This window comes from Eucyclogobius newberryi, unplaced genomic scaffold (genome assembly GCF_026437365.1).
Source record: "Eucyclogobius newberryi isolate DKJ021-1_F unplaced genomic scaffold, fEucNew1.0.hap1 SCAF_7, whole genome shotgun sequence".
NCBI lineage: Eukaryota > Metazoa > Chordata > Actinopteri > Gobiiformes > Gobiidae > Eucyclogobius > Eucyclogobius newberryi.
In genome coordinates this window covers 29,838,713-29,866,566 of record NW_027316389.1, presented here as the reverse complement: position 1 = coordinate 29,866,566, position 27,854 = coordinate 29,838,713, and the positions used below count along the sequence as shown (strand labels likewise).

The window sequence follows — 27,854 nt, the reverse complement described above, 5'->3', positions numbered from 1 at the left end:
ACATTATCATTGTGAATGGAGCTCAAACTGCTTGTTCCCTTTAGATTTTAGAACATTTAGTTTTCCAAAACATATCATTTGGAAGGCTGTAGACAGCTGTGAAAAATTTGATTCCTTTTGAGTTTTGCCTTATGCCTCAATAGTTTGTGGTGATTTTCATTTTACATACTGATTTGGCTTAAGTGTGTGGATCTTGACAACAACCCTATATATTTAGCCAGTTTCTGAACAAAAGGGAGGCCCTTGTTTTCTGCTCTAGACTGACACGTTCAAGTGTCTAAACAGATTTGTGTGCGTCAGGATGAATACAGCCGATTTGAAGGTGATATAGAAATGTGTTGGCGCCTCTTTATGAGCACAGCAGTGAAGTCGAGCGTAAACACACGGACGGTGTCAGTTCTCGCTCTCGTGGTTAATAGTTCCCACCTCAGTTGGCTGCAGCTCCACTGTGAAGGAGTAAGTACTTCACTGTAACTAAGAAATCAACATGGCCGACAAGTGAGAGGGAACACCAGAGGAATCCTTCAGTGTCAACATGCTGCTCTTGTGTTTCAAGCTCCCCACTAACCCTAAACCAATGTGTCGTTTTGAGGGTCAAAGGCAATTGAAGGCAATTTCCATAATAATGTGGTTTGCAAGAAGGCAAGGTACATTAAGTACTGCTTTATTAAACTTAATTTAACCAGGTAAAAACCTCTTTTTAAATTACATAAAGAATAACGACATTTCACAATTGACAAATCAACATGTCTTCCATAAACTAGGGCTGATACAAGAAGAAGAATTAATCAGAACTAATCAATTATTGTCAACTAATTTAGTGATGGAATAATCATCATTTGGACTATACAGAGGCCAGACACGTGCTATAAAAAGACGTTTTATAGAGCAGACAAAGCAAGAATTACATCCAAATTACACAGGAAACATGTCAATTTAGTGTTTTTGATGAAAAATCTATTATGCCAATAAGTTTACAAACTTCCTTGAATGCTACTGTGGAACATTAAAAGCAAAACAATGACATCTCCATAGAGAAAAACGGGTGGCAGACCAGTGAAAAACACAGTCCTGCACCAAACTTTCACTACAGCAACTTCTCTCCTACATAAGAGTTACACAATCCAACGCTATTGTGACCTTTTTCAGAACATGCCCATCCATTTAAAAGTCTTGTTTGCCTCTCATGTGTTTGAAAGTGTCCTCATTTGGGGCAATCTGCAGCGGTAAACATCCCCATGCAGGACGGGACTCTCACATTGCACGTTCGACACTTGAGCTCTTTTCCCGCTGATCAAAACCGCCGCTTCGAGGTCAAGGAAGAAAAGGAACAGCCGAAAAGTGGGAGCAAAGTAAAGGCTGAAGTGGCACGGGGCTTCGCTTGAGCAAACCTGGGTTCATTTCAAGCCCTTTCAACTCCTCCTGTTAATGGCCCCGACCAAATGAAAAGCCTAACACTCTCCACTCTGCGTACATTGTGGAAGTACATTTGTCGCTGGGAAGTTTCCGAGGCTGACACATGGTCCAACAAAAGGGCGAAGAATACCGACTCTGCCTTCCCTCGCTTTGGACGCCCGCGGCTTCAGACCCGAGACGAGCATTAGCGATCGCTTTTTATTAACGCTGCCATTTTGTTTTTTGTTTTCCCACCAAGAGCCCGCCGGGACGCTTTCAGACATTGGTGTACCCCCCCCCCCCCCCCTCCCTCGCGTCTCGGTTCCTTTCTTTGTCCGGACGGCAAAAGTGACATCTTTACAATCAACTTCCAATCGACCTTGCACTTTGCCTCGGAGTTTAAGATTGGTCCATTCTTTTCCGTGGCCTGATTTTTGTCCAACGCTGTCTCATTCCGATGTAGGTCATTTTACATTCGTTACCTACAAAACTCCGGGTTGTTCTTCATGTGATTTGTTGACTCGAGAGCGATCCAAGAAGAGTGGAAAGCAAAGGAGACAAAGAAATATAGATTGGTGCTGATAATAAGAGGAGGGGGGCCTAGGGCTGTATTGATTGGGACGAGCACAAAGACGGTGTCAGTCCAACTTTGAGGCTTTATGCTCTGGGCTGGGGGGGTGTGAAGGGTCGCATGGAGAGTTGGGTGCGGGCACAGATGGTGTAGCATTTGTAGATCACGTTCACTTCCATTTCTGACATTGGAATTGGAGTGGTATTAGTCATTTTCTAAATTCATCGACCCAGCTCATGATTTGTTTTGAAGAGGTTATGTCAAGAGGGCACGCTCCCGTTTGCAGATAAAGGCTGAATGCTGAACTCCAACGCGCTGCTCTTGAAATCAGAAAAAAGCCATTGAAAATTACAGAGATACTTACGAGGGAATTCAGTGTTTACGCTTGTTAATATTACCTTCATTCAGCCAAAATCTAATGGCAGTTGAGGATTTGACAACCAACGACTTTTAGAAAGAAAAGCACATGTAATAAATCAAAATATTATTTTGAATTAAAAACAAAATCAGAAAAGTTGTATGGCCATTGTCAGGGACAAAATGTACAAATCAGGAACTATCGCTGATATAATGCAACTAAACTTTGCATAATAATAGTAAAATATAAAAAACAATGCTAAAATAGTAAAATAGTATATATACAGCATGGACAGAAAAACTGGCAGTCCAAAAAGATTTTATGTTGACATGATGGCTCAAATATGATTGTGCTTGTGACAGGTGATCCAAGTACTAACCAGGCCCTGACCTGCTTAGCTCAAGAGCTGTGGAGATGAGGCATTGGCAGATGTAGTTGATGGGTTGGTACAAGACAACACCATCTATATTAAATTCATATCAAATTCATAATTTGCAGGGGACTAATGCTAACAGCTATCCACCTCCTTCCAGAAGCCTGTCTGAGCACCGCCATACAACATACAACTTACAACATACAACATACAACATACAACAAAACTGTTTTCAGGCCCAGGGAATCAGTGCATTGTTGACTTGTTGGACATTGTACATTTTACACAAATCAATCATTTAACCAACAGAACACATGCTGGACCTGACACGCCATCACAATGCAGCGGCGATACTTGGGAAAAAGAGGGAAAAGTGGGCGGCACGGAATAGGAAATGGGAAAAAACAAACAGATTAAAAAAGGAAACACACATTCTCTACATTTGCCTGTTGCTGCAATGCAAACACTTGGCTAGAGCCCATACTCCCTGAAGTTACAGGGAATCAATTGTTCCATCACATTCGTTGGCTCCAGAATTCAATAGTTTGCTAAATGTCTCTACGCTCTTTCTTCCCATATCACGCTACAGCTGTCCAGTCTAATAAAAGCCTAGGGTCTGACATAAAATGAAAAGAAAAACTGGACAATGTTTTTTTTTTCTTTCCCTTCAAGTTTCCTGTGTTTACTTCACATGTTTGAACGCTCTGATTGAAATCGTGTTAGATACAGCTATGTGGTTACTGCTATGTGCAATATCTTTTGTGAAGATGAAGAAAAGAACATTTTTCAAAGAGTGAAATGATTAAACACTAACCGCTCAACATTGTTTGTAGCAGCAAGAAAATCTAAGGAATTTGACTGTTACAGGGTCTTTCCTGAATTGTACTGAAAGCGGCAGTGGACTGGTTATGGCCAAGATCAGGCAAGGAAGTGGTGCCAGGCTGTCGACCATGCAGAATATAAGGACTGCTGTGTACATGCAAAGTTACTGTAATATTCATCATTAATGATCAAACTGACCTGTATGTGGGTCGCCAATAGTAAGCATTTATACTGTTCTAATGAAGGTGTGTTTATGTAGGGCGCAAAGAGTAGAAAAATATGAATCGTCAATAAGTATAAAAGTTATGAGTGTACGTTACCACCAATCTGGCATTACGATATCACGGTATATGCTGTGATCCATAAATAACAATGCTGATGTCTTCTTAAACCTTCCTCAGACGCTTTCATGTGATGTTACAGTCATTACATTTTCAAGTACGCTCTTGATCCAATTTCATCAGAGCACTCTTTGGCAAACATAGATAATTTACGATACAAATTGTATTCATTGGGTTATTCATTGTCCATCAATTATTTTGGCGTTATCCTAGTCCATAATAATAATAATAATCCCTCTTCTACAGTGGTCTGAAATATATGTTTTTGTTGTTTATTTTCTTCACATTTTTCTTCACATTCTGATTTGTGTTTTGTTTTATTTCACATATTTGTTTATCCTGCCTAGATGGTAAAACTACAAGCTGGTGTGATTGACAAAAGGTTGGGCATTTGTTGGGTTTTGACAATTAGTTATTCAAAGCTGAAGCTAATGTCAGAGATTTAGGAACTTGTCATTAGGTAAAATGCCTATATAAGGCCTATAATTTCCATTGTTAGGGTATTTTCTAAATTTGTGAGTTTCATCCCAGAATGGTAATGGTTTACAGATTTATTTTTATATGTGGCCTTCCCAGGGCTGTTTATGTATTTATTTGTGTGTTTGGGTTTGACTAAATGAGTGGGCCTAATTAGAGGTACAGTGCTGCCCTCTACTGCCCTGGCAGAATGGACCAGTTTTGGCCCATTAGTGACATTCAATACATTTAAATCATTGTAAGAAAACGTAATATGTGTGATCTCATCAACCTATTACATTATCAGTATTGGTCTGCTCTTGGCACCATCAATAACAATGTTTTGATTAATAATTTTGAAATTATTTGAAGATTTGCATTTCTTACACCATTGTTATGTTCTTGAAATGTTTCTGTAGACATTTCCTGTTTGTCTGAGTAAACGTCCAAACACCTCATTGTGATAAAATGTAAATATATGATTATATTTGTGTGTTAAAAGTTATCTGCATCATTAGCCTGGGGGGAGGGAAAGGCATGTTTTTCTAATAACATGTGTGAAGATGTTGTAGAAGCAGCCGTGAGGAATGTTCCTCCCATCCTGGGGACCAGATGGGTAGAACATTCACCAAGGTTTTTATCTCTAAAGATAATACCAAAGAGTCGTAAAAGACAAGTGCCTTAATGTGAAGCTGACCAATGAGAAATGTGACCCGCCTCCTTTTTATGTGTGATTTTAATAAAATGACTTGTAAGAGGGAGGAACGCTGAGAGTGATTTTGGAAAGTCGTTCAGGTTGCTTACAACATCTTGACTCGGCTAAGCCTTCCTCTCCCTTGCAAGCCACACAAAAGACTGACGTTTCTGTGTCGTTTAATATTCTAAGTTGAATTATGTTCTCTGACTGTTAAGTAATAGCATTGATTCATGTGTAATTTCTTGACATTTTAGTGGTCCTTCGAGCCGGATGACCAGCTGCCCTTCGCGGAGATTGACGGGTGAATCGGTGAAGTCTGTGCACAGCTGAAAGAAGTCCACTTTTCCCGTGGCCGCCCATCGCACCTCATTCTCCGCGAGGACAGCCCGTCGTTTCGAGTCAGCGGAGAACAGACGACAAAGAGGTCAGAAAAAAAATGTGTGTGAAAAAGAGTTAGCCATAAAACGTTTTATGCATTTAGTTTGATATTTACTGGAAAAATATTGTATGCTTTTATGCGCAGTTAGGTATTACTGAGGAAATACCCAGTTTCATATTACTGAGGAAATATTTTAGGCAGTTAGGTATTACTGAGGAAATACCCAGTTTCATATTACTGAGGAAATATTTTAGGCAGTTAGGTATTACTGAGGAAATACCCAGTTTCATATTACTGAGGAAATATGCAGTTTAGGTATTACTGAGGAAATACCCAGTTTAATATTACTGAGGAAATATTTTAGGCAGTTAGGTATTACTGAGGAAATACCCAGTTTCATATTACTGAGGAAATACGCAGTTTAGGTATTACTGAGGAAATACCCAGTTTAATATTACTGAGGAAATATGTGTGAATGTAAGCGCTGTGCACGAGCGAAGTAAGTAAGAGAGAAGTGTGAATGTGTGAATGAGGATTAATAAGTGATTAACTAACAAGTGTGAATCACAATTAATCATACAAGGGTCACAAGGCGTTATTCTGAGAGATCTAAAATTTGCAGTCACGGGTGAATCTTAAACACCACGTTTATGTCCGGAGAAATCTAATAAGGAATTTCTCTAGAAGCTTGACATTAACCGTGACTGTAAAGCAAGTAGCATTTCTCTCAGACGACCGAGACCAAATAATGATGGAGCCAGAATTGTCACCCTAAACTGTAAGACCAAAAGACAAAAGAAAGGTCAAAAGAGATGAGGATCTGACAGATGCTGAATGGATGCGCAAGTATAATCCAGAAACTGTAAAATTTCTCCAAAAATGGAGGAAGAAATACGGGTTTAATGGGACTTTAGGAGTAGAAGCGACAGAAAGATTAATGGGAGGGTTGATAACTCATGATGGCATGAAGGGAAGAACTAAACAAAACCCTGGAAAACAGATAATAGCCGCTCAGGCCTGGTTAAAAGAATCCAGATCACGAGCAGAAAGAAAGGAAATACTGGAAAAAAGAACCGGTATTTTTGCAGTTGCTAGAAAAGAAGATAATATTGGGGAAAATTGGCCGCAGCGACGACCCCCACTGCTGGTGCCGGGGGAGGAGGCGGGACCAGGACCAGGGGAAATCCAGGAAGCAGTAGAGGCACATTCACATGACGAAGAGAGTGTGTCAACTTTTAGACAACAGAAAAGAGCTCAAAATTGGGAAGCAAAATTACCGGTAGAACAAAGTCCTCCTCCATATAATACTTACCCAAAGCCAGTATCAAAATTGTATCCAGCACTACCTACGTTAAGTGTTCCCGTAGATTATGCCCCAGAGGGAGCAAAATTAGTGCAGGCTGATCCATTTAAGGAAGGATCGAGCAGAGTGTTGCGGGATCGTGAAAGTTTAAAGAAACCTCAAAGATACTGTGAGGAATATTCAACAGCAGAGGCATATCCAGCAATTGAAGTCCCAGACGGGGCGGGAGGGACGACATACGTGTACAGGACATGGACTTTAGGTGACGTTAAGGCCGCTCTAGAAGGAGTAACGAAACGAAATGTACACATTGATAGATGTCTTAATGAATTATCACTCCTGATAACACAGTACAGACTAAATGAGGCAGAAATACAACAGGTCCTAATGCAACTTCTGGGCCTTCATTGGATACAATTAAAGGGGAATTGGGATCCGTTTAATGCAGGAGTAGCTAGACCATATAATGATGTACCGGGGGATGGGGCTACGATAATGGCCAGAGTGCAAGAAGGAGCAGAAGGGGGAGTTTGGGGCAGGGCAAAGGCACATTTTACGAGGCCGGCGGATTACCTGAAGATAGCGCAAACTAAACAGGGGGATGGAGAAACGGTTCAAGAGTTTAGATGCAGGCTTACGGGGATATTTAAAGATAACAGTGGAATCCCAGAAGACGCAGCTGCTGATAGCGTTTATCAGCAGCAGCTGAAAAGAGCAGTAATGGACGGACTTAAGCCCCAAATCCAATGGTGGCTGAAGAAAAATGATGTACATATGGCAACAGGAACACTCGAACAGTTCACAGAACAAGCAGTGCATGCAGAATCAGTGGAAAAAGAAAAACAGAAAAAAAGTAAATTAACAGAGGCGTATGTTATGGTGCCATTAGAAGAATGCGTCCAGACAAGCGTAGGAAAGAGGGGAGCAAGGGGAAAAACAGGTTACAGAGGGGGATATAGAGATAAGAAAAGAGAGGAACAAAGAGAGGAGGATTGGAAATTGGGAAAGTGTTTTCTCTGTCACAAAACTGGACATGTGGCGAATAAATGCCACAAAAAGAGGGACAGGAGAAGAACTGAGGAGGATAGTGAAGAAGAGGAAGAGGCAGGACTAGATAGGAAAAGTGAGTGCAGGACAAAGGAGGGTGGCTTGGACAAGAAACAGACAAAGAATGAGGGGGACGAATAGACAGAAATGTTTTTAAATTTAGAATATGTCAACTATAAACACAGGCCTGAAGTGACGATATGGGTAAATGGGAAATTACTGATATTCTTAGTCGACACAGGAGCAGAACGGACAGTGTAGGTGTGACTGCACCAGGGGAGGCTGTAGTAAAGATGATATCAGCAAATGGACAAACAAAAAGAAATCCACTGAGTGTACCTACTAAATTTAGGTGGGAAGAAACAGGGGAAGAAATTTTAGCAACAGCTGTGATGGATTCAAAGTGTCCGCATAATCTTTTAGGAAGGGACCTAACAACAGCACTAGAAATGGCAATAGTGCCTCTGACAGACGGGACAATGACCGTTATGAAACACCCGTTACATGAACCCATCAGCGGAGCATATGTCACAGAACGGACAGGATTGCCATACTATTCATGGACACTAGATTTACCTACAGGTGACTCAGGAGAAATAGTAACCACACTGTTGACATTGGCAAAAGAAAACACAACCAGCCCCCGTGACATTAGAAAGCGAGATCAGTTACAAATGACGTTGCGTTACAAAGCCACACCAGGACCAGACATGACTTACGACGAAGCTGTGAATAAACTAGGTCCGCAGATTATTACAATGACTAATCTGTATTATCATGAGGGAACCTCGTATTGCGATGTAGACGTGAGTGAAAACGTAACATTGCTAATGTCCTCCCAGGAAAAACGGCATCTGCCATTAACTAAAGCAAACAATGCCAGGTGGGAGGATATGGGACAGATAGTCAAAGATAACAGACGAGCTAAAGACTGGGAAAACACAGGAGAAGGGAGAAAGCAGATTAGCAAGAGGACAGGATGGACAAGATGTCCGTTATCTTTACGTATCACAGTGACAATTAACAGCAACACCACCTCAGGGGGGGTTGACGTGATGGGTAATAGGAAAAGTTAAAATTAACAGGGAAAGAATTTGACATTCTAAAGTAAATACCTGAAGGATTGTTGAGATTCAATCAAGAATTGAATAGATTTAAATTAGACAATATCATCTAAATTTAGACGTTATAGAAGTTATGAAAACCAGTGATAATAGGACTTAAACATTATAGGACTCAGGACGGAGGCAAGAGATGGTTAGACTGATAAAATGATGTGCCTTATGTACAAGGGAAAGGTTTAGGATCATTTTGATGGTTATACACATATAGACTTGCTAGAACAAACTAATACACAATGTTTGTAAAGCACCACATGAGCAGGTGTGAGAGATTGAGTTTGAAACTCACCTGAAGCACATATAAAAGATTAGCACATATTACATTAGATGTGTGACTTTATTCAGGCCACACCACAGAGGAGATGTGAAATTATTAATTATGTGAAGAATTCTAAGTTGTGAACTGACCCTTATGGCCAGCTCAACGGGGGAATTATTGAGATAATTATTATTGTTTGATGTATTTGAATACATACATACATACATACATACATACGCGCGCACACGTGGACACCAGACTTTTAGAGTTTGAAACTTTTAGAGTTTGAAACATTTAGAGTTTGAAACATTTGGAGTTTGAAACAAATGGTGGTAAAACAGATTTACAAGTTACAGATCGCAGAGGCAGTGTCGGATTACAGACACACAGGGTGGGAGCCCAGCGCCGTGTAAGGGGGGGGCTCAGCCAGGGATGTGACCACTGAACTGTGAAAGGTCAAGAGGTGACATTGCGGAGTGGAGTGACAGACGCAATTCCATCTCTTCCTTGATTACATCTTGGATTAGTGAACGTTGTAAACTATCTGGATTATTGAATTTTGTTTAAATGTAGAATTATGTAGAAGTTTGAGAAATGGGCAAAGCCATTTATCAAATGGAGGGATGTACGTGTAAACAAATATTCCGAATCAATAATTACTAAAAAAAATTTGTAAACAAGAAAACTGTTTGAAATACACTGAACAGTCGAAAAGACTTTGTTTATCACCGCAGCAGAACGTGTTGGAGATGTGGTGTTTACAGAGACGATCCAAGTGGGACAGCCAGTAGACGGAGCCACACCGTGTCATCCTCACACCGACCATTGGAGGGACGAGAACATGGGTGCTCTCATGGGAAAGTGAGAGAAATGTCTGGACAACACAGCGCCGGACAACACAGCGGCGGACAACACAGCGGCAGATCCATAAGATCTACAAGACGCAGGACTTCGGTGTATTCTTCATTTTTGTATGCAGTGAACACAGAGGCCACAGCGCGTAAAGTGCTACACTCTGCTACAATGAACGGGAGCCAGAGACAGCAAAAAGACGTACGTGTTATCATCATCGCAGCGACGGCGGTAATATGGGTGCTGACACCTGTATTATGCATCGGACAGTCGGGACCACGTGAGAGAACAAACAGCAAGCCAAAGGTACTCTGGGCACCCAACCCATGTTCTAATAGATCAGCATCCACTTGGATGCCACAATTGTGTATACCTGTGAATGAAACATACATTTTTGAAATTCCATACGCAGATCTGAAATACAGGGGGAAGAAAATAAGTGATCAAATTGATGTAGAAGAGTATGAAATGTATATGATGGTGGGGCAGCAAGATAGTAGCTGGGAAAACACAATGGCATATTCAGGAAAATCATGGGAGCCATACGCTACTACAGCCGCCGCACAAAGATGGAAAGGTAAAATAGAAATGGCTCAGACTAGTGGTAATGTGTTAATAACGGTAAATCTACACAATCATCAAAATAAGACAGAATGTGAAGTATTCAGACTGTATTGGTGGGTTCCAGGACCAGCTCTGGATCCATTCTGTCATATTCTTGTATGTGTTGTAGCGACCTCAAGCAATCAGGCCCAGGCTCAGACACTAGACACAGTAGGAAGGGCAATGCGGGGATCCATAATAGTTACCAATAAAAAGCAATTAACGCCAGACACCTTTCTATACATGGCAACGGGTGCACATATTGCAACAAATATGTGGATACAAGAAGCATTAGCAGTGGCAAGACCTCTGCGAAAGGATTGCATAATATGCATGACAGCACGACCACAGTTATTATTAGTAGATGCGATAATAGTAAACACGACATGCGTCCAACACCTAGCCAACAGAACCATGAATAATAAACTATGTGCCAATTATGACAGAGCATTTCCAAAATTGACAAATAATATGCAACCGCCATTGTTTACATTACCTAAAAGCGCCTTTTTTGTCTGCTACAACATAACTACATGCAAAGTTAATGAAATATGCCTTAAGATGGGAAATGTACCAGTTCATATGTGTAACCTAACTGTGCAGATAGCGGGAGGAGGTCTCTTGGATACCCAACGCCAGGGTGTATGGTGGTGGTGTGGGGACACCGTGCTGAGAGGACACTTGGAAGCAAAGGGAGTAGGACTCTGTGCCTATGTATCGCTCTTGTGGCCAGCCGCAGTCATAACAAGCATCACCCAGAACCATACTGAAAGGTCAAGGCGAGACGTTAGTGGACAATCTGGTATGCTCCCAGTAGCACCTGATACTACGTATATAGATCCTATTGGGGTACCCAGAGGAGTCCCTGATGAGTATAAGCTGGCTGACCAAATAGCAGCAGGGTTTGAGGGCCTTCCGCTTGTCTCTGCGATATTTCCCATCACGCCGCACAAAAATGTGGACAGAATTAATTATCTGTCTTTCCAATTACAAAGGTTGACTAATCTGACTCACAATTTAGGACTTGCTCTCGGGTCACAGTTGCATCACACCGCTTTAATGGCGTGGCAAACTCGAATGGCAGTAGACATGTTATTAGCTGAAAAGAAAGGAGTTTGTTCGATTTTCAAAGGTCAATGTTGTACATTCATTCCTAATAATACAGCCGCGGACGGCTCAGTCACAAACACTCTGTCACAATTGAGAACTATGTCTAGAAAAATGAAAGAACACACTGGAATAGACAATAAAATCTCAGAATGGTTAGAAAGCTGGTTCGGCAGGTGGACTGGTATCGTGGTTCCGGTACTGACCTCACTGTTGGTAATAATTGCCTGTTTTGTGTTTTGTGGATGTTGTTGCATACCAATGTGTAGACACACTATAGAACGTACAGTGGAAGAAGCGATCACAAGCCGAGGGCATCATAGTTATGCCTTAGTAGCTATAGAAGAAGATGAAACTGACAAGTATTAATGTGCATGACCCTTTGAGTGTAAAATGCATTATGTTCACACCAATATGAAAAACATGTTGAAAACTGAAAAGAGTGATGTGTTCGGATATGAGAAAGTGGGCTAATGCTTTGATAAACAGGAGGGAAATGTGATAAAATGTAAATATATGATTATATTTGTGTGTTAAAAGTTATCTGCATCATTAGCCTGGAAAGGCATGTTTTTCTAATAACATGTGTGAAGATGTTGTAGAAGCAGCCGTGAGGAATGTTCCTCCCATCCTGGGGACCAGATGGGTAGAACATTCACCAAGGTTTTTATCTCTAAAGATAATACCAAAGAGTCGTAAAAGACAAGTGCCTTAATGTGAAGCTGACCAATGAGAAATGTGACCCGCCTCCTTTTTATGTGTGATTTTAATAAAATGACTTGTAAGAGGGAGGAACGCTGAGAGTGATTTTGGAAAGTCGTTCAGGTTGCTTACAACATCTTGACTCGGCTAAGCCTTCCTCTCCCTTGCAAGCCACACAAAAGACTGACGTTTCTGTGTCGTTTAATATTCTAAGTTGAATTATGTTCTCTGACTGTTAAGTAATAGCATTGATTCATGTGTAATTTCTTGACACTCATACACAAAAGGTTTTTTTTGTAGAATACTGCAATTATTTGGGTCATTAAGGTTGACTTAGTACTTGAGTATATATATATTTTTCTGGTTATAGTCTGGATAATGTTAAACATGTTCTACTTGTGAGCCTAAAGCCTGAATTTGAAGTTGAAGCTCGATCTCTTCATATCTAGCTCATGTATGCTCCATTGGCATCGTCACGGCGACAGTCACATCCTTCTGACAGGGCGCGCTGAGGATGATGGCAGGTTATCGACACGGAGACGGACTCACTCTGCCTCTCTGAGCACGGACGAGATGTCAGGACCGGGAACGAGGCGGAAATACAGCGCAAAATGAAGTCGAGAAGAGATGGAAAATGGATAAGCAACGGGATTTTTCTAACTTAAAGCTGCGCTGTGTAGCTTTTGTGAAGCTTCTCTGCAATAAAAATAAATGAAATAAATGGTTCAGTAGGTGTGTTTATGCCCTATTAGCAAACATTTCCATTGGAGACAGGATGGTGGTGTATGCTCCACCAGAAACATTAAGCAGTGTACCTATTTTTCACATTGTAGGAGAGTAACATTCTCTACCTCCGTCCCCGTTTGAAAAGAGGACAATTTGGGTAAAAAGGCCTTAAGTTGTTTTAAGATAGCGTGGCAAATAGGTAAAAGTATTACAATAATGCAAGAAGAAATGTTCGTCACTAGTTCAAATTTGTCATTTGACTTGACATAATGACCTCTCCAAACGTTAAATACATTTTTAAAACTACCTTTTCTGTTTCAAAACAAAGCCAAACATAGCATTGCAGGGATTATTTTTGACGTTGTTTTGATAATTAAAACAGCTAAGTTTTGTTTAAAAGTAAATGTTGTTGATGTAGTGCAGTGGAGAACTTTATAAAGACAGCTTATCTTTGGCAGCACTGAGTGACTTTGAGAGGTAAAGGAAGTGGACAGACTGTCAAGCTCAGTGCAAGCGCGTCCACAAACACACATGACAGCTGTAAACATGTGTGGACACCTCAAGACCTGAACCCAGACCTGGACCAGGACCGGACCAGGCCGGGGTCCACAGCACCGGGGGACATCAGCCGGGCTCCACTTCCACCTGTTTGAGCTTCTTTAAACCTTGTCTGAACACTGATCCACAAGTCAAGGCAATAAACTTTAAATTGTTTTCTGTAGAGCAGAGTTTTTAAACCTTTTTTGAGTCACAGGAAACTATCTTGGTTGGTTTAATATATAAAGTGGCAAAAGATTTCCATGCTAATGCCTCAATAAATGTGTAAATCCATTCATTCCAATTTGACATATTTTATACACTAATCAATATCTCAAGGCTGAACATCTGACCGCCACACAAAAATAAAATAAAATAAACAAAATGAATAAAATGAATAAAATGAATAAAATGAATAAAATGAATAAAATGAATAAAATGAATAAAATGAAATACATAAAATAATTAAAACAAAAATCAAGGCAGAGTTGAAGTGACTATCAGATAATTCTAATAACAGTGCTCTCCTATGGCAAAGGCATTTGGTCATAACACATACAGTATAGCAAGGCTTTCAGTGGCTGTGATTACATGCACATTCAAAATCTAATTATTTATATAATTATTTTTGGAGTTAAAGTTTAAGATTTTTGAGGGATGGGTCAGATGCAGAGGGAAAATTTCAAGCGATGTACATGTATGTTAAAGAATCGTAAAGGTCCAGAAATCAGATTATCAGATTTTGGTAAACATAGTCAGTGCTGTGGGAACAATTCTTGCTGCCAATCATTTGCTGAATGTCTCTCCCCACTCTCTACACCCCTCGTTGTCTAACATAGCCTCACTGGCCCTATGTAACTTTTCGGGTGGAGGATCTGCCACCTACTTGTCCTCATGGAGATGTTGTTGCTTTGCCTGTCACATTCCACAGTATGGTATTAAACTAATCCATCTTGCATATATTTCATTTTATCAATTATAATCCGTTTTGCCCACGTTCAGATATATTGTAAAACTAGCTATTCAGTTAAAAATGAGACTGAGGTGTGCTGTCAGCATCTAATTATAGAGCAAAGCAGGAATAGCACTGTTAGCATGCTAGCTGTTGTGACGACTCACAGTGAATAATTACGACACTCAGAATGCATTAGGTAAGTCAGCAATAACTTTGGATTTCTGAAGAGTTTAAAATGGACTAGTTTGTTTTTTCACGTTTGTAAAAATCAGGTACAGCTAAAATACCTTGGAAAAACATTTCATTTTCACAGTGAAGGGGTCGCCTCGCCGCAGATCTGACCTTTAACTTGGCCTGGTGGCGTCGACTGCATGTCTCCGTGGAGGTAGACAAGTTTAATGCCATACTGTGGAATATTCCAGGCAAAGCAATGGCATCTTCTAAGAGGCTAGCATAATTAGCATGGGTATCTTTGCTACATAAGGCACATGGTAACAAAGACATGTAGAAATCAACTGCAAACTGGCAGTATCGACCAGTGATGCTTGTAGTATACGTCCTTCAATCAACTCAGACGGCACTCTGAGTAACTTATTCACCTTTCCCTTTTTTTACTTAATTTATTGATTTTTTGTTGAATGAGGAAAATGTTTGCCAACCAAAGCTGGCCACGACTAAGTGAGCGACGAGTAGAACCATCGTGTTGCAGTCTGTTAAAACAAATAAATACATCTTCTTTTTCCTCTAAAAGATATGTTCAGGTGAGTAAAGAGAATGAGGCGACACAGCGACGGGTCAGGAGATTTATTGAGCCTCGCCGGTACAGACACGAGTTGCTTTCTTCCTCTCTCCTTCTCTGATTCTTCTCTGATTCCGCGAAATCGCTCCCATGATGTTGTTGTTGCTTTGATTGGCAGCTGGCAGCCAACTGCAAGGTGCATTTACCGCCATCTATTTTATTCTTTGGACTTTATTCCTTCTGCTGTACATTCCCGCTCACATGATGCCTGACGGACTCGTTGTTGTTGTTGTGTTCCTTTTAATGGAACTGAAAAGGTGCATTTAAACATCAATTGAACTGAAATGAATGCAAACAAACAAGACCAAACAGGTTCTACAGAGAGCCTTTTGTACACGGTCAATGTCTTGCTGGCGTTTTGTGATTGGAAACACTTTAAAAGGCCCCGAGCTGGAGACAAAGACCCAGGCGTTTGTCTTACCGCCAGTTATTAACCTTCAAATGTGGCACAAGAACAAGTCATTAAAACGCTCAACGTTATTTACGGCAAGTCAAGATGGGACCGCTGTATTAATTTTAAGCTTTTTTTTTTTCTGTACACAAGCAGCCATTACTGTTATTAACTTGCTAATTTTGTATGTTTTTTGTAACTATAGAGCGAGGTGAAACACAAGTTCAACAATATTAAAGCTGATATCACAAGCGTAGACACTTAGCACCCGGTTAAGAGCTATTTCAGGGATACCTAGCGTTTCCTCTGGCAAACATCATGTCAGCACCTCTTTGCTATTAGCGCTTCAGTCTAGGCCATTAGCGGCTAACGAGCAGCTAACGAGAATGGGCCACGACAAATGACACAAATGTAGAGGTAATCGGCTCCCGGAGAGGGGTACTTGACTACACAGCGGAGGAGCGGCAGTCCTTCATGCTGATAATGAACCAGAGGAGGGGAGGAAAAAAAAAGCAATATGAGGGTAAACAGGAAGCTAGGCGAGGGAAAGTGAGGAAAAGGTATTCGTGAGGACAAATAGTGTGAAGTTATGTTATATGGGAATGATCAAGGAGAGGAAGCGCAATAGCCTTGTAGCAGAAATAACAAAAAGTACATGAAAAATGTTCATGCTTAAGCAATAGACACGTGAAGTTGAAAACACACATATTATGCATTATTTCTATCGTTGTTATTATTAGGTTTTTAATTGCTTTTGGTTCATATTATGCATCTGCCAAAAGCATACATTAATTTATATAATGCGATTCCATTTCAAGATTTGTATTAGAACTCCATCTACTGGCAGCAGAAGGTATTAACATAGTGAAATAAACAAGAGCTAGCTTTCCTCCGACATGCTAATGCTAGCATGTACTTGTAATGAATGTGATTTGACAGCAGAAATGAGCCAGCAGCGTGTTTTCTGAGGCTCAGAGGGAGAGGATTCATTAAATAAGTGTGAACGAAGCCAAATTCAACTTTTGGCTTTTGATGAGGGAACAACGTCATAACATGGTTAAGGAAAAAAATAAGAAGGTTGATTTTGTATAATGTGTTCTTCAAAAGAGTACCATGTGACTTCCCTGGCAAAGGTTTGACAGTACGCCATTAAACATTTACACAATTACTGACCAGTTAATGCAAAAACAGTACATGGCCCTATTGTGTCACCTGCTTGTATTCATGGACTTTGTTTTAAGCCATGCTACTGCAAAACAATATGTTACTGCTTTGCCATGTTCTACTGAACATGGCAAAGCAGTAACATATTCATGAAGACATGGTTAGATCTTTGGACTACATAACCACCAACAGTCTTTCAGTCCTTACCCTAAAAAATCTCGTTTTTCTGCCAGCACAATGTAAACACCCTCATACATAATCAGTATTAAACAGTTTCTGAACTCAAATTCACACATTTAAAAGTAAATTGCAACACAATATATTACGATAAAACATAATATTGAAGCCTATTCTAGGCCATTCAAGTATGACTATTCTAGTAAACACATTTCTAAATTAACCATGTTATAATTGAAACATTAGCAACAACAAAAAATGAATAGAGCAATAAAACCATTTAAACAGTTTTCATTTCATCTTCAGACATATTAAATACTTTACAAATAATACTTTTTTGTGAAGCTCAAATATAATTTGAGGTGAGAAATTTTACCTTTTTCTTTTTTTTTTTTCTTTACCATCCTTTATAATAGAAAAGCAAACTCAGTGACATTTCTAGCCTATATATCAAAAAGGGTTGCTTATTTTTTGTTATAATCTCACAATAGCCTCACAATAGTCTAGTTTTAGACCTGGTTTAGCCTCACAATAGTCTAGTTTTAGACCTGGTTTAGCCTCACAATAGTCTAGTTTTAGACCTGGTTTAGCCTCACAATAGTCTAGTTTTAGACCTGGTTTAGCCTCACAATAGTCTAGGTTTAGACCCTTGGAAGACTAAATATATCATAAAAGTTTCTACTTGCTAATATGCTGGAGTGGACTTACTGATGGGCGATGTGGTCTTCTGGTTGGGCCCTCTGCAGTTGAGGGTCTTGTTTTGAAGAGGGGGCACGGGTTTGTAGGACTGTCCCGTGGCCCGGTACATGGCCTGCACCCATAGCACCCGGTCCTGCTCATCGTCACAGGCAAACATCACCAGCTCGCCCTCTCGCACCGCGTTAAAGAACACCCGGCCCCCCTGCAGACCTGCGCGGGACCGAAAAGGATATGAGAAAGCTGTATAGAGAGTGGACTTATTCTAATCCAGACGCTCACTTTGGGCTGCCAGATTCTAAGGCTGACACCACTTTGTTGTACATTTAAAAGGGCTGGTTATTATGTCTCTTGAGTACTTAATATAGCTGTACTACAGTTTTAAACCTGTAGGAATGCATGTTACAGCTTCTTTCATTTTTTTTTCTTTAATGTGCTTTCAACCTTGTTACAACATGTTTTCCCATCATTCATTTACTCCAAACTGTATTCTGATTGATTCATGAATGTTTGAATTGTCCTGCAACTAAGGTTTAAGTGCTCGGATTCGGAATCTCCGCCCACATCCCTGTACTTTGCTGTGATTATTTGAAAAATGAAGTCTCCGAGTGACACATGTTCTAAAATGTAACATGGATAATTTTCAAAAGTATAAACATGTGAATGACAATCCTCTACTTGTTCAGGTGAACTGTCACTATGAAGAGGCGGGGCTTATCCGTTCAGCAGCTTTGAACAGGAAGTCAATGGACCTGTTTCTATTACGAAGCTGTTTTAAATCAATAGAGTGTTTTTTTAATGACCACAATTTAAAATGATCTACTCATGATAGAGTTCAATACTAAGTACGTGAAAAAAACCTACGTCTTTTTTAAAGTTGGGGCTTTTCCTTGGCTTTTTAGAGACATAGTTTTCACCCACGGTTTAGCCAATTTGAATCACGCTTTAGATTGGATTCAGTCTGGATTTAGAGTGAAAACACAGTTTGGTTTGCTCCTTGTTTGAGCCTAGTTTATTCCCAGTTTTGCCCTGGTTTGGTCCTGGTTTAGTCTTGATCTAGTCCAGCATTAACATTTTTTTTTAGTTTTAGAATTGAGTTCCCATTTTGATGGTATATGTCTTGTTGGTGTCCTACAGGTACTTCAAATGCAGAATATTTCCAGACGTGTTACTGAACGTATGTGAGTGAAAAGTTTGAAAAGCGCTGTTCTAGCATGAACTTAATGTGTGAGCGTTAAATGGGTTTGATGGTTACCAGTCTGGGGGTCGCAGTAGTCCACAGTGTAGCCCTCCAGTTGCATCAGCTCCTGCGGCTCAGCCTTCTTCTCTCTGTAGCTGCACATGGCAAAGGTGTACTGGCTCACCTGACGGGAGAGAAGAACTAATGTGCCACCGAGAAACTAACAAACCTTCAGACTACCAGCATATCTGAAGTCAAAAAAGTCTAAAACAAAAGCACACAATTGCAACTGCAGTTTTTTAGCAAAGACAAACCAAAAGGAGTAAACATGAGGATACAATTACAAGAAGACAAACTATTGAACTTAAAAATATACTTTATTAGACTGAGACAAATGTTCAGTGGCAGAAAGCAACAAAGTACAAAAGTAAATGTACTGTACTAGTTATCTGTACTTTACTCAAGTACATTTCACAGTAAATACTCTTCACTTTTACTTACATTTGAGAGCAGGTATCTGTACTTTCTATCTGACTATTTTTATGAATTGGACTGAATCATATGGTTTGAGGGGTTATTTTTTAGCATGTTTGTGGTCACATTTTGCAATAAAGGTTTAGAGTCAAAGCCCAAGCCAAATATACATATAATACACAAGACATTTATTTGAATTGCTACTGTTGATATGTTGTCTTTTTACTCATGAAGAACATTTGATAACGCTTTAAAAATAAGTTGATTTTTTAATGTGGTACTTTTATTAATATTTTTAAACATAGAGCAGATTGAATAGTTCTACAACATAAAACATGATAATAAAGAAATATGAGTAATTTAAGTAAAAGACGATACCGACATTTGTAGCATATTTTTGTCCTTCTTTGATTGGTCTGTTTGCATCTCATAATTGTACTTATCTTACCTGAACAAGAACAAAATATCTTCGTTTCCAGCGTTTCCACACTCTCTGACCCACTGCGTAGAGATATCTGTTAACCACACACAAAAACAATTCCTGCTTTAATTGGAGTACTTCATCTTTAGATTTTGTATAAGCTAAGAGTTTTTTTTATACCTATATTGGTTTACTTTTGATCATTTATGATGCACATCTTTTCTGACATTGCTTTTAAATTGGATTACATTATAACATTTCTCGCTACTTTTTACTTCAAAATGAACAGAAAAACAAGGCTAGCTAGACAAACACGGCGTAAGTAAGTATCATTTTAGTTTCCATGGAAGATTTTTGGCACCAAATAAATGTTCATCATACCTCTACATTAAAATCTGCTGCAAGTTTGAAATTATGATAAGGTTGTAATCAAATTGACAATTCAATTTAGATAGTTGGTACTGCATTTTAAACGACAGTCAATAAACATGACATATCTTTAACTTATAACATTTGCACTTAGTAAGGCATATTAAACCCATACGTTATTTTCACAATAACTTGGTCACAATAATTGGAGAGACAGTTGCAGAGATTGATAATGACAGACACATAAATAAAGAGAAACAGACTTAAATAGCAGTGGAATAGAAAAACATAAAATGCAATGATATAGATGAATTTAACGTTGCTTACTGATTATTCATTCACAAGTAGAAGTGGGTAATATAGCTAAATTTAGAAAACGTGAATGTGATTATGAAGTTATGCAAAGTAAGCATCTGGTTCATAGTAAATAGTAAATGGTGTAAAATTTCAAATAGTGGTATAAGGTGATATTTCTCCACTTTCGTCTGATGATCAAACCTCAACTAATACATTTGAAGAGATGCTATCTGAACACATTTTTAGGATTGACGTAATATCATCAAGACTGTTGTACATGGGATATTCAAAAAAAATCTGGAAATATTCAGTTTTGTCAATATTTGTCAATATGTCCCACGCTTCAACCTCCAGAGCATTGGCTGTCTCTGGGGATTTCACTCAGAAACACAGTTACAGGCTCATAAACAGGTACATTTATGCGCTTTTGTGTACACTAAATGTCTGGGAATGGATAATTAAGAGCTTTAACAATAACAGATTTTGATATATTGTTACATCGAATATCGCAATGAACATTATTGAAACTACTTTATGCCACTGACACAATACTGTAACCTCAAATCTGCAATATCCATGTAAGTCCTAATATATCTTTGAAAAACATCAGATGAAGTCAAATTAAACGCTGTGAAAAATATTAAGCAGCTATAATTTGTCATAGAATTGACTTATTCGACTCTATAAAGCTCGGTACATAAAAGAAACTTCCCCCTAGTGCAAAGAAAATGTACACAAAAGATATTGTTCCAGCGATTATTTATTGAACGACGAGTAGCTATAGTCATTATCGTGACAGGCCAAAAGATAATTAATACGCACACATATAAAATAGCACAATTACGTTTGGTTATACTGGTAATGTGGCCTATTCCTTTAGTACAATGCATGTATATTTAGGGGTGGCAATCTATTTTTTTTTTTTTTTTTTTTAATTTACATTACGTTTATAACAATATTAAGACAATGTTCCAACAAAGCATCAAGAATGAGCTAAAACGCATCTGTAAATGTCAAGAATCGTACAAAACGTGAACTTTATACTCTTATTTGGGAGATTACACTACATATTCCTGTCTCTTTTTACTTATTTTAATAGTTAATAGTAATTATTATAGATAATATATTCTAATATTGCATATATCATAACAATTACTGCCATACATCTCCCTTTATATCATAAATTATCCAAATAAACTACACCGCAGCAAACAACTAGGGCTGAAGAATAAAATATTTAAATACATGTTCAATACATCTATACAAGTATTGCAATTAGAAGAGTTGTAATGTATTTTTAAAGCAGGATCTTGTTCTTAATTTTTTTCACCTAAATAAATACAGTCTTTATGCTTTACTATTCTAATGACAATTCTATTAATCCTGCCGCTCGGCCCTGCATCGACTGTCACTGCGGCCGATTGTCGACCTTGAATCTTGCCCCTCTCAAACGCTTCAAAACTAAAAAGCACAAAGCGGTTGGTCAGTGCGGTTGAAAGGGAAGTTGGAGAATGACCAGCGCGGCCTTTTCCAATTAGTGCGCGCTCCTGCTCCGGGCGGCGGCGGAAGCGTGGGACACACACAAGTGCAAGTGAGGAAAATCAATGTGCTCCAAGCGCCGGCCTCAGCCCCTTTGCCCGGGACCCGCCCAGTCAAGGCCGTCTGGGAGAAAGAGGAGGCGGGATGTCTGTGGAAGGACTATTAAGGAAACACATGGACAAAGCCAGTACTGCTCGGTTACACTTAAATGAGTCACTGCAAAATACATTAATGTTGACGAGATTAAACCAGTGGTGTTTGTTGCATGAGACTTTCAGATATGAATGAGCATTTTTGTGGTTTATCATTTGGACAAACAAGACTCTTATGGGTAGTTTCCTCAAATACATTTTAACTTTTATTTTCTGTTATTATTATTATAATTTGGAGAGATGAAACATTGAAATGTAAATTGAGCAGACAATAAAAATGATCACTTTGCAGGGTTCCATACATGTTTTAGAAGATGACTGTAAGTTGACCTTTCCCCCTGTGTCCTGCCAGAAAAGAGTTAAATAACCAAACTACAGCCTTTTGCTTTAAAGATAATCACGTCCTTTGATCAATGTATGAGGTACGTCTTTACATTTGACTAAATTTGACTCTCTTATATTATAAAGTTTAGCTGTTTTCACTAGTCTCATTCGCAAGTGTTATAAAAGTTTTAATCATGAAAATAAATGTACATACTATACTTGGCATACAGGCAAGTTTAGAATTCCATTTAAATGAGACTCAAAGTAGCAAAGGAATGGTAAACACGGGTCTGTGTTCAGCACGGCTCCAAACACTGAGTCCTGAGGAGCCTTGAGGAGTATTAGTACACTCAATACTCGAGTAAACACATGTTATCAGCTTGTTCATAATCATAAGCATATGTTTGATGAGGTTGAATATTACAGCAGGATAGCTGCCAGAAGGTTGGAGTTAGATTCTCGACTGAGCAACATACTTTTCAAACTACATAGTTCAGTCAATTTTTAATTACAGTTTGACATTGAAGTACAATAAGGTATGTGCTTTCAATATTTCAAGTAAGCACTGAATGGGCATTTGATTCCTCAAAAAGCTTAAAATAGTTTTGGGAACTAAAAGTCATATTACCGGTAATAGTTTACTTGAACACTATATGTTAAGAGAATGTATTATATGTAATTTATTTAAAATATGATACTAATTTGCATGACAAATACCTAGTCCTTTGGAACATGTATTCCTTTGATTTTAGGAATGCCACTGTATTCTGACTGTACAGGAGTACAGTTAATCAAAATTAATATTCTGATATTAAGTATTTAGTTACATCCAATTCACTTTAACATATTTCTTTTTGATCGTCTTTTTGAAAAGGTATTCACTCCTGCTTTTTATTCATGTCACAAGCTAACGTAAAAGAAATAGATGAATTTGTATAGAAACTAAGCTTGAATGGCCAGTTTTAATCAAGGCCATGACATTTAAATAAGACTTCCAAAGATGTGGCTCACTCAGGGCGACACCTGGAGCAGGGAAATGACACAATGTGACTGTGATTTAAATAGTGCGGCGTGAGGAGCTGGTTTAATGCAGGTTACAGGAGTCAAGGCCTGATGCTGGCCAGACTGAAGCTGGACAATAAGTCTAACACTGACCCCTAGTGGAGAAAACACGTTTATAGGACTTTATTGTTACTGTGAGACTGATATTTTATAGTAGTTTCTTTCTGTCTGTCTGATATCTCTATTCCTTCAGCTGGTTGGCTGCACGTCTGTGATCAAAATGATTTCACTATGGGAATGAATAACGTCGTTCTGAATATGATTCTCCACAGGCACAAGACATTGTGATGAACAGTAGATGGTCTCTTTTTTGTTTTTGTTAAAGGATTTTTTTGGCCCATAGCTTTTATTGGACAGTACAGCATGAAATGGAGACTAGAGTGGGGAAAGACATTCAACAAATTGTTCAAACTCAAAGCACTGAGGCCTGCCCAGGCATATGTGCTGTCGATTCTACCACGAGAGGCCCCCAGTACGTCTTTCAGTACATTAGATATACATTTGGCACTGTTTGATTGTTAAGCTTTAATGAAGGTAATGCAAATGACTATATTGTTCCTAGTGTTTGAACATGAATGTGTTTGGCTCATGAGTGTGAGGCAGTGGAGCTCGCTCTGAAGCCGATGGTTCCAGACCTCATTCTGGCATTTCAACATTAATCAGAACACAGACAACTCTCCACATTAGTTAGAATTTAATAAACATTTCTTATAAAACTGCAAACTGTAATCAGCCAGCTACAATACCTCATTATGAGGACAAAACCAGGATGGAAAACATGTGATTAACATTGACAGTCGGGCATGAAAATCAACCCTGTGGCGCCATCTGCTGGTGTAAAGGAATACAATCTGACCAAGAACTGACAAGACATCCAAAAATATAGCCTTTATTCATCCTGGAGAACATGCATTTGACATTAACAATGTAACGGTAACGGCCTCCTGCTGGTGCCAGAGTCAGGACTAAACATGGACCGGCCTCCTGCTGGTGCCAGAGTCAGGACTAAACATGGACCGGCCTCCTGCTGGTGCCAGAGTCAGGACTAAACATGGACCGGCCTCCTGCTGGTGCCAGAGTCAGGACTAAACATGGACCGGCCTCCTGCTGGTGCCAGAGTCAGGACTAAACATGGGCCAGCCTCCTGCTGGTGCCAGAGTCAGGACTAAACATGGACCGGCCTCCTGCTGGTGCCAGAGTCAGGACTAAACATGGACCTGCCTCCTGCTGGTGCCAGAGTCAGGACTAAACTTGGACCGGCCTCCTGCTGGTGCCAGAGTCAGGACTAAACATGGACCGGCCTCCTGCTGGTGCCAGAGTCAGGACTAAACATGGACCGGCCTCCTGCTGGTGCCAGAGTCAGGACTAAACATGGACCGGCCTCCTGCTGGTGCCAGAGTCAGGACTAAACATGGACCGGCCTCCTGCTGGTGCCAGAGTCAGGACTAAACATGGACCAGCCTCCTGCTGGTGCCAGAGTCAGGACTAAACATGGGCCAGCCTCCTGCTGGTGCCAGAGTCAGGACTAAACATGGACCGGCCTCCTGCTGGTGCCAGAGTCAGGACTAAACATGGGCCAGCCTCCTGCTGGTGCCCAGAGTCAGGACTAAACATGGACCGGCCTCCTGCTGGTGCCAGAGTCAGGACTAAACATGGACCGGCCTCCTGCTAGTGACAGAGTCAGGACTAAACATGGACCGGCCTCCTGCTGGTGCCAGAGTCAGGACTAAACATGGACCGGCCTCCTGCTGGTGCCAGAGTCAGGACTAAACATGGACCGGCCTCCTGCTGGTGCCAGAGTCAGGACTAAACATGGACCTGCCTCCTGCTGGTGCCAGAGTCAGGACTAAACTTGGACCGGCCTCCTGCTGGTGCCAGAGTCAGGACTAAACATGGACCGGCCTCCTGCTGGTGCCAGAGTCAGGACTAAACATGGACCAGCCTCCTGCTAGTGCCAGAGTCAGGACTAAACATGGACCGGCCTCCTGCTGGTGCCAGAGTCAGGACTAAACATGGACCGGCCTCCTGCTGGTGCCAGAGTCAGGACTAAACATGGACCGGCCTCCTGCTGGTGCCCAGAGTCAGGACTAAACATGGACCGGCCTCCTGCTGGTGCCCAGAGTCAGGACTAAACATGGACCGGCCTCCTGCTGGTGCCAGATTCAGGACTAAACATGGACCGGCCTCCTGCTGGTGCCAGAGTCAGGACTAAACATGGACCGGCCTCCTGCTGGTGCCAGAGTCAGGACTAAACATGGACCGGCCTCCTGCTGGTGCCAGAGTCAGGACTAAACATGGACCGGCCTCCTGCTGGTGCCAGAGTCAGGACTAAACATGGACCGGCCTCCTGCTGGTGCCAGAGTCAGGACTAAACATGGACCGGCCTCCTGCTGGTGCCAGAGTCAGGACTAAACATGGACCGGCCTCCTGCTGGTGCCAGAGTCAGGACTAAACATGGACCGGCCTCCTGCTGGTGCCAGAGTCAGGACTAAACATGGACCGGCCTCCTGCTGGTGCCAGAGTCAGGACTAAACATGGACCGGCCTCCTGCTGGTGCCCAGAGTCAGGACTAAACATGGACCGGCCTCCTGCTGGTGCCAGAGTCAGGACTAAACATGGACCGGCCTCCTGCTGGTGCTCAGAGTCAGGACTAAACATGGGCCAGCCTCCTGCTGGTGCCAGAGTCACAGGGCCGGCCCAAGCCTTCAGGGGGCCCTAAGCGAAAACATTTTTGGGGGCCCCTCACCACGTCATCAGAATCAGTTTTATTGCCATTGTCAGTAAACAATTCACATATGGGAACTTTCTTCAACGCAAACAAAGCACCAAAACTCCAGGGCATCCGTTTGCCAGTTAGTTTATTCTCAACACCTCACAGGGTCAAATATTGATAACTTAAATCCCACAATGCAACTTGGTATTCCGCTGACATCACCTCTACTCCCTGTACAAATAACACACGTCCCAGATATGTTTTTGTGTGTATTTGTGGGCGTTAAGGGTCTACAGCCACATTAGCAGTTTAAATTAATGAACAGGGGGGGCCTGGGGGAGATTTTCAGACCTTTTTTGGGTCTTCTGGTGCATTTTAATGTGGTCCAGCCGGCTAAAGTAAGAGTAAAATGTTGAGGTTGTAATGCTATAAAATGATGATGTGATGAAACTGTGCCAGGAGAAAGTGACTAAAGCCAGTTATTAATACAATAGTGTACTTAATTACTCAATACAATATTGGCTATGAAAAATAATTATTATCAAATTGATTCATTTTAACTGAAAATGTAAAACTAATAGTTATCCTTACTAATTTATCTTTTACAGCTCCCAACTGTTCCTTCTTGCCAAAGTGACAAAACAAGTTCTATTAAATTAAACAAATGGCATAAGTAATGGCACTAACAATTAACACTGATAAAACAGTGCAAACATGTTATTCCCAGAGAATGAACAGAACGAGAAGAGAAGATCCAAACCTCGCTATAGTGAAGAGACTGCGTTTCTGCAACTTTGCCACTTTTATATAAAAATATATAGTATTATTCTATAACAGACGTAATTATAATATGTCTGGTTATTTTTCACTATCAATTTATTATAATTTATAACAAATAGTCTAATGATGCTTTTTAAATAAATTGAAATGTTTTATTGCTCTATTAAAAGTGAATTACAATATAAATGTTTGTTTTGATCAGAACATCACACACTGGACTCCTGCATGAAACACTGCTGCGATGTGATTGGCTGATGGACCTTACACGCATAAACCTTTACGTTCCTCTTATTGCACGTTAAGAAGTCAAAGTAAAACAGACATCACGAGTCACGATTGATCTCACACATGGTGATGTGAGAGAGAGCAAACTCAAACCGCTCATCTCTGACTGAGGCTGCACAGGGGCCCTGCTCAGGGGCCCGGGACAGGGCCGCACACTGTTCACTCCAAAGTCTCACGTCAGAGGTTCTGGACGACACGGCGCTCGTCCGGACCGGATCTCCGCCTCTTAGTGACCCGGGGCATAGACGCCCCTCACCGGCCTCACCTGCAGCTCACACTACGGGGCTGGTGTAAATGTGAAGCTTATTATCTTTTCATTCATCAGACATATTATTAAGCGCGGTGCAGAGCTCTCGTCGCCTCCAGCCTGAGCGAACTAACGTGACAGAATCGTGTTGTTTCAAACAGCAGCATTAACCGTCTCTTT

General features: G+C 40.5%; 1 protein-coding gene across 3 annotated transcripts in view; it reads right to left on the bottom strand.

The window, feature by feature from the left end:
* Positions 1 to 27,854, bottom strand: part of cadps2 (Ca++-dependent secretion activator 2) — a 286,229-nt gene that overhangs the window by 102,900 nt on the left and 155,475 nt on the right. For all 3 annotated transcript variants that reach the window (XM_072434936.1, XM_072434937.1, XM_072434938.1), the window contains exons 9-11: positions 19,934 to 20,000; positions 19,087 to 19,195; positions 17,844 to 18,044 (exon numbers count right to left, since the gene is read on the bottom strand). In XM_072434936.1, coding sequence (XP_072291037.1) covers positions 17,844 to 18,044; positions 19,087 to 19,195; positions 19,934 to 20,000 — 377 coding nt within the window. The remainder of the gene's footprint in view (positions 1 to 17,843; positions 18,045 to 19,086; positions 19,196 to 19,933; positions 20,001 to 27,854) is intronic.